Source organism: Protobothrops mucrosquamatus, unplaced genomic scaffold (assembly GCF_001527695.2).
Source record: "Protobothrops mucrosquamatus isolate PMUCROS unplaced genomic scaffold, P.Mucros_1.0 scaffold149, whole genome shotgun sequence".
Classification (NCBI taxonomy): domain Eukaryota; kingdom Metazoa; phylum Chordata; class Lepidosauria; order Squamata; family Viperidae; genus Protobothrops; species Protobothrops mucrosquamatus.
This window is the reverse complement of record NW_015386514.1, coordinates 432,182-440,041: the sequence shown is the minus strand read 5'-3', so window position 1 is coordinate 440,041 and position 7,860 is coordinate 432,182. Positions and strand designations below refer to the sequence as shown.

At 44.3% G+C, this 7,860-nt stretch overlaps 1 protein-coding gene across 1 annotated transcript in view; it reads right to left on the bottom strand.

Annotated features, from left to right (window-relative positions):
- Positions 1 to 4,924, bottom strand: part of MINPP1 (multiple inositol-polyphosphate phosphatase 1) — a 39,836-nt gene extending 34,912 nt beyond the window's left edge. Inside the window, exon 1 of the mRNA XM_029283601.1 lies at positions 4,327 to 4,924. Coding sequence (XP_029139434.1) covers positions 4,327 to 4,924 — 598 coding nt within the window. The remainder of the gene's footprint in view (positions 1 to 4,326) is intronic.
- Between the last annotated feature and the right edge of the window lie 2,936 nt (positions 4,925 to 7,860).

Sequence of the window (7,860 nt, the reverse complement as noted above, 5' to 3'; positions counted from 1 at the left end):
GAAATCGCCTGCCACCGGAAGTCGACAGTCATAATGATTCTTAATGTCACGTTGACTGCTGTTCACTTAACATGGTTGAAATATTAAATATTTTAGTACACCATTTGCTTTAGAATATTTTTTTTTCTTGTTTTCCTCGTCTAAAAACTATGTGCGTCTTATGGTCAGGTGCGTCTTATGGTGCGAAAAATACGGTACTTCTGGTTTCTGGCAAAAAAGAGGTTGATAAAATAAAGGTTGCAAAAAGGTTGTAAAATTGGATGTGTTCATGTAATCCCAGACTCAAATACAGTCATAAATTGAGGACTACCTGCATTGAGGCACAAGAGAATTACTAGCTCAAAGCCACCCATGAGATTGTACAACTGAGGGTAGACTAGATCTGAGAGTCCCTGTTCCAGGTCAACATTTAACTACTATACCACACCGGCATTTGCTGCAACTGTCATCCCAGCTTCCAAAGCTATGAAGTGTAACATAAGGAGGTTAGAAAAATCAACATTCTGCTGGCTGGAGATAGCATTTAATATTGTGGGTGCCTGATAGTCATGGTGAGGGGGTGATGATCCAATGGATCATAAATGGAACCAGAATTTTCTCTCTCCTCCCTTCCCCTAAGCTTTCAAGGGAACTCAGGGCATGTTTATGCATTATATTGGCTATTTCAGAACCTACACTGCAGATTTCTGTTTTGTTTGTTTTACAAGAAATCATACCACAAGTGTTCGGAAAGCAATGGTCAAAGGTGGAGGATCTGAGGGTCATCAAACAAAACAAAGCCATCTAATCTAACTTTTTCTCTCAGCACTAGATAGCTGTAAATGAGAATGTTGATAATGTTTCTATGAAAGAATACTTTGGATTATGGAGCCTGCATTTAACTAGAATAATATTTTTAAACTGTGCAGCTACAGAGCAATGTATAGCCTGCAGGCAGTATACTGTAAATACAAAAGAACTAATTCAGTGGTTCCTAAGTTAATAGCATATTCACCACATTAACTTAAGAGGTAGTCCTCAACTTAGTTTGTTTAGCGACCATTTAAAGTTACAACGGCACTGAAAAAGTGACTTACGACCATTTTTCACACTTATGAATATTGCAGCATGCGCACTGTCATGTGATCAAAATTCAGATGCTTGGCAACTGGTTTAGATTTATGATGGTTGCAGTGTCCTGGGGTCATGTGATCACCATTTACGACCTTCTGATAAGCAAAGTCAATAGAGAAGCCAGAGTCACTTAACAACCATGTTACTAACTTAAAAACCGTGGCATTAAAGATCTTAAAATGGGACAAAACTCATTTGGCAAGTGTCTCGCTTAGCAACAGAAATGTTCAGCTCAATTGTGGTTGTAAGCCAAGGACTACCTTGTTGGAGGCCAAGTTGATTTTGACAGGGCAAGAGTTAATCTCCAAAATGCTTCTCTTGCCTGTTATGCTCTGCTTTCTTGACTTCCGGGCAAACCATCACGGTGAATGAAGTGATGAAAAAAATGAATGGGTGCTGAAGTTTGTTTAAGCCCAACTGATTGAATGGTACAAGTCAAGTTTGAAAACAGAAGGTACACATAGGAGATGAAAGTTCCTTTAAAAATGGATTAGGACTGATTGAAAATGTTTTCTCCTGACATCAGGAGATAAAGAATTAGGGCAGTGATAGGCTGGCTCAACAGAGACTTATTGAACTTGTGTGTGGCAGGGCAACCACATCCAAAGACGTGTTTTGGTATGCTGCGCTCCAGCTTTTTGACACCATTTTCGCATGCTGTCACCGAGGAACTGCTTTCAGCTCTCTGACCCAATCCTGTGCAGCTGAAACCCAGCCTGGCCCCGTAACCAAACCAGGCATGTCTCATCATCAGCAGGAACAAATAAACAAAAACAAAAAAGGTGAAGGTGAGCGAGGACAAAGATAAAGAGGTAGGCAGGTGAGGGCAGTTGAAGTCAGCCCTTTATCTTACTGAGGGTTAGGGCTGGGAGGTACCCAGCCCAGAATGGGTTGGCTTGGATGCTCGCTTAAAAATCCACGATTTTTTTTATTAATAACTGTAACAGGGATAGCCAGGATTATGGTCTTAAAGCAATCATGTGACGTCTTGTTTTTAATGATGACATTACTTAGTGACTGAAATTCCAGTATCTAGAACAGGCATGTCAAACCTCCGATGTCACGTGACATTGCACAATGTATCGGGCTGGTTTTGCCATTGCCGGCAATGGGGTGGGCGCGGCTTCCATGTGACGCATCTGGCCCACGGGCCGGCAGTTTGACACCGATATAGAAGCTGGAGTGCAGCATGCCAAAACAGAGGTTCCTGTTGTGGTTCCGTCCTGTGAGCCCATCTTATCGGAGGAAGAAGGCTCCGAATATGAAGGAGAGGAGATGACCAGACCTCTCTCTCCAGGACCCTCCTCTCTGGCAATGCCTCAGGTGTCTCCCGACGGAGAAGAGATTGGCCAGGAGCCAGGTGTTTCCGAGCCGTCGGATAGTGACGAAGATACGTTGTGGCTGGACCCACGCCAGCGTAGGCGAGACAAGCGTGCGCAGCAGAAAAGGAGGCATGCCAGAGATTAAGCTGAGTCACTGGACCCCACCCCACAGGCTATAAAAGAGAGTGTGGTGGCCATTCGAACTCTGTGACGGACAAAGCTAAATCTCTGGCGAATCACTTTGCACCTTTGGACACAACGCGATAAACGACACCTAAATTAATGTTTGACCTGATAAGTTTGACACACATAAAAACAGACACAATAGCCTCATTTTTCAAGAACCGTCCGTCGATACCTCAACGACGGTTCAAGGAATAGTCACCGCACCTCACAAACTCAAGTTTATTTAACCCTCGGCTGGCTGTTTGGGTGCGTGTGTGAGACGGGGACAGAACAGTTCCCAACCTTTTGGGCACCAGGGACCGGTTACATGGAGAAAGGCTTTTCCACAGACCAAAGGGGGCATTGTTTTGGGTGCTGCCTGCATTCTATGGATGGGGTTTTCCTTGTTTGTGCGGACCGGTTGCTGGCCCACGGACCAGGGGTTGGGGACCCCTGTGCCAAAACACCTCTTTCGATGTGGCTGCCCTGCCATACACAAATTCAGTAAGTCTCTGTTGAGCCAGCCTGTCACTTCCCTAAATGATAATTCAAGTGATTGAAAAGTAAAGGGCTATCTTTTGATTTGCTTGCGAAATCCAGTCAGAATTGAAATGTTATGGAAATTGCTCAGCAACCAAGGAGTAACAATGCTTTTAATTACAATCAGAAGAGCAGTGTAAACAATAATTACTATCTTGCCCAATAGCTGTTCAGTTATTTCTATCTTGGTCTTTCCCCCCCACATACACACTAAAATGACACTAGCAAAGCCCACTGGGGAAAGGAGGGACCTCCAATGAATCCTGAACCCCAGGAACTGCAAATCTATACCTGTTTACTGAATGCAATTACTTCCAGATGAAGGGACTTTGGGGATCAAGGAGTATTTAAAACATTAAAGGCCTGGAGACTAAAACATATGAAGAATGGTTGCAGGATTTGGGTTTGGCTAGTCTAGAGAAAAGAAGGACTAGGGGTGATATGATAGCAGCATTCCAGTATTTGAGAGGTTGCCACAAAGAGGAGGGAGTAACTTATTTACCAAAGCACCTGAGGGCAGGACATGAAACAATGGATGGAAACTAATCAAAGAGAGAAGCAACCTGGAACTAAGGAGAAACTTCCTAACAGTGAGGACAATTAATCAGTGGAACAGCTTGCTCTCAGAAGGTGTAGGTGCTTCATCACTGGAGGTTTTTAAGAAGTGACTGGATAGTCACTTGTCTGAAATGATATAGGGTTGGACTAGAAGACCTCCAAGGTCCCTTCCAGTTCTAGTCTGGTTGATTGATAACCTTTTTCTACCTGCTCCATTATCCATACTCCTTCTTCCAGGCTGGCTGAATGATCTGCATACCAGAAAAGCCAAAAGCCCCCCATCTCCAGCCTGTACTCCAGCTTCTGGAAAAATCATCTTTTCAAGTCTATGGTATTTTTAAGAACTACAGTATTGTAGTTCCACCTCCCCCCCCCGCGGCGGGGCTGAATTATAACTTCAAGGAAAATAAAAGTTTGATACGTGCAGAAAAAGTATCAGTACTGGAAACAATGATGGACCATAAACATTCAATTTTAAAGGGGCGGGGAGCGCTTTATGAAGCAATTCGCAATGTAAAAGAGGGAGGAAAAGTATTTTATGAAATAACGTGCAAGTTAAGGGGGAGGAAAGCTGGGGTTTTCTTTTTTTTCTGACCTGGAAGAGGGAAGCTCGAGGGAGCGGACTTACCGTTTTTCTCGCCGTCGCTCAGCTGCCCGTAAAGCGCCTCGCGGAGTCCTGCGCGGAAGGCCCCGCTGCTATCCACGCAACGGTGCTTGGAGCTGCTGGTAAAAGCCAGGCGCCGACCGGGGGCCAGGAGGCTGGGGAAGCGGGCGACGAGGCGCTTGGCCAGCATCCTCATGTCGCGCTCCCCTTTGGGGGCCAGCTTCCCGTCCATGTCCGGCTGGTACCACATCTCCCATCGCGCCAGGCGCTCCGCTACTGAGCAGCGCTTGCCGTCGCCCCGTAGGAGGCCGTGCAGGCGCGCCAGCTTCTCGATCTGCTTGCGGGTGGGGAAGCGCGTGCCGTGGCGCACGACGGCGCTCAACTGAAGCGGGGTGCAGGAGGCCGGCGGCAGCGGAAAGCCCGAGAGCGCCGGCCCGAGCGAGAATGGGTCCCGGAGAAGGTACGGGTGCAGCTCTTCATAGCGGGACTTGGTGCCGAAGAAGGGGCTCAGCAGCGTGGCTCGCTCGGCTTCTCCCTGCGACTCCCCGTTGGCCGGAAGGAGCAGCAGCTCCAGCAGCAGCAGTATTGAGACGAAGCGCCGGCAGGTCGCTGGGTTCCCCATGGGTGCGGCGGAGAACGGCAAACCTGCTCCGTTGAAGAAGACGCGAATCCTTCGCCGCAGCCGTTCGCCTCCCTTTTGTTTTCCTCCCTGGGTTGGACGCCGGGAAGACCGGCGGCCACGCCTCGGCGCGGCTGCGAGCCGGTGGCTCGTTCCCTGCCCTTCTCCAAAATGGCCGCCTTTCTGCATGGTCTTTAAGTCTCTGGAAGTCCTCCTTGCCCGCAGTCAGCATGGCGCTCGCCCTTCCTCCTGCTCCTCTTCCTCTGGCTAGTTTTCTCAATCACTCTAAGGCAGGGGGGTCTCCAATCTTGTCAACTTTAAGACTTGTGGCTGGCTGAGGAATTCTGGGAGTTAAAGTCCACAAGTCTTAAAGTTGCCAAGGTTGGGGACCCCTGCAGGACGAAATTGGAGCCTTGGCGCGATCCAGCCTCACAATCCAACATAGAATAGAATTACATAGAATAACAGTTGGAAGGGACCTTGGAGGTCATCTAGTCCAACTCCCTGCTCTTGCAGGAGAGACTATACCAGGAGTTCCCAGCCAGGGGTGCGAAACGATATTCATCCTTTTGAAGAAAGTGGTGGGTTCTCGTTGGCTCCGTCCTTTCATACCCGCGTTGTGATATCACAAAGAAGTCGAGTTTGGTTTTTTTCTTTTCTTTTTTATTAGGCTATTATAAATCTTAACTACATCATATTGTTTCAGTACAGGGATGTTTCCAGTGGTGGAATTCTGCCAGTTCGCACCGGTAACTGATTTTTTGTTGCCCAGGCCCAGAATGGACTTCCGGAAGCTGCATCCACACAGAGAACCGGTTGTTTGTTCACATATTTGAATCCCACCACTGGATGTTTCTGTAATATGATTAAAGATTATTGGCATTCTATTATTGAGATAGCTTAGACTACAGAACTGAAAATAAGAAGAGGAAAAAGCAATATTAAAAGCAATTTAGGATGTCAATGTTACAAGAATAAAAGTTTTTTTATTTGAAGTTGAGTATAACACTGAGAAGTGAACCACTACTTCGAAGTATTTTATTTATTAATCAAATTTGTATGGCTGCCCATGTCACGAAAGTGATTCTGTAGGCTCCATTATCTACAATATATTCTTATGAAACTCTCAAGTTGACCTCAAATGCCCTTATAAATATTCAGTGAGTTATTTTTGAAAAAATACTTCTTAATTGGTTACTAATTAAAAACAACATAATGTAAAATGATTTCTCAGTGTACAGTGCAGAAGCTTTCATGCCTTATAAATATACATTTCAAGATGTTATTTACGGCGATATATATTTCTAAACCATTAACTTAAAACTTCAGACTTTTAAATAATTTTTATATCTTATACCTGAGTTAACAAGTAGGCATTATTTTTTTGACTGATGAAAACTCCTGGAACCAATTGACGAATATCAAGATATCATTGTAGTTGCAAGAAAGGTAACTGTGGATATACTTTGATTCCTGATTGATAAATGTACACATTTCTGTAAATTAATGTTTAACCCTTAGTGTTTCTAATTTTAGGCATACCCAGCACAAATGAAAATATGCATGTTTTTCACTGCAGTTATTCCAGCAGAGTCTAATTTATTTCTAGTTATAGATCCAGTTTTTCTAGAATCATATACCATCTACCAGTTATTTGCAAGCCCAAATCTTTTTACAAGCCCCTTCCTTAATAACTTTTATTTAATTTCCCAGAGATTTTGTCTTATGGCAAGATCATACAGCTAAGTCAGAGGATAAAAATAGCATATTTGTCAACATATTAATATATTGGATTAATTGAAATGGAGGGACAAAACCAAGCAGCTATATAAGAAATATGTGTCTGCTTCCTTGAATCAGCTTGAGCCACAGCTCTTCTCTGCTGTGTTCTCTCCTACCCTGAGAAACTATACAAGTGAAACTTCAACTTTCTCTTTAGAAATTTGGAAGTAAGGTAAGTAAGGTAAACTCTCAATAAGCCCCACCTGAATCTTCTGTTTAAAAAGCTGGCTGGTGAGTGAGTTTGGAGTAGTGGTGAAGATATTGGCTTCGAACTCAGGAGAATTCTAGTCCTGCTTTAAGCATGAAAGCTAACTGGATGACTTTGAACCAGTCATTCTTTCTCAGCCTAACTTACCTCACAGGATTGTTGTTGTGGAAAAATAGGAGGAGGAAAGAGTATTAGGTATGTTTCCCACCTTGAGTTACTTATAAAAATAATAAAAGAGGGATAAAAATCAAATAAATAAATTTGTAGGTCCTCTGGACTCGCAGCAAATATTGAAAGACCAGGCAGCAGCTGTGGCTAGAAGGGCCTTTGCCCAGGTTTATCTTGTATACCAGCTGCACCCTTTTCCTTGGTCAGGAGGCCATTTATAGAGTCATTTATGCCAGGGGTCTTCGACCTTGGTCACTTTATGACTTGTGGACTTCAATTCCAAGAATTCCTCAGCCAGCAGAAAGTGGCCAAGGTTGGGGACCTCTGATTTATGCGATATTCATCTCATAATTAGATTATTGAATATGCTCTACAGGGATCTGTCCTTGAAGATCACCCAGAAGGTATGGCAGCTTCAGAACGTAGCGACACAAGCAATAACAGGTGCCTCTCGATGTACCCCCATGTTTCAGGACTGTGGCTCTCTTTGCTGGGGTTTCTGAAGGCCTTGAAGGTCTGGCTTTGGTCCCAGGCTTGGAGTTGATATTTACTATTTGTTTAATACCCCTTGTTTTGTTTTGTCCACTGAAATTTGGCAGCCAATAAATATAAATAAATAAAGTCTGTCTTACAGAATTGTTTGGGACTAAAGAGTGTTGCTCAGTAAAGCTGTGCAACAGTTTGCATCTAATGCTAAAAGAAATGGCATGTGCTGTGGTGTGAACATAGCATCCATCTGTAATTCTTTAAAGCAGCTGTATATTTTGCCAGGATCACAGGA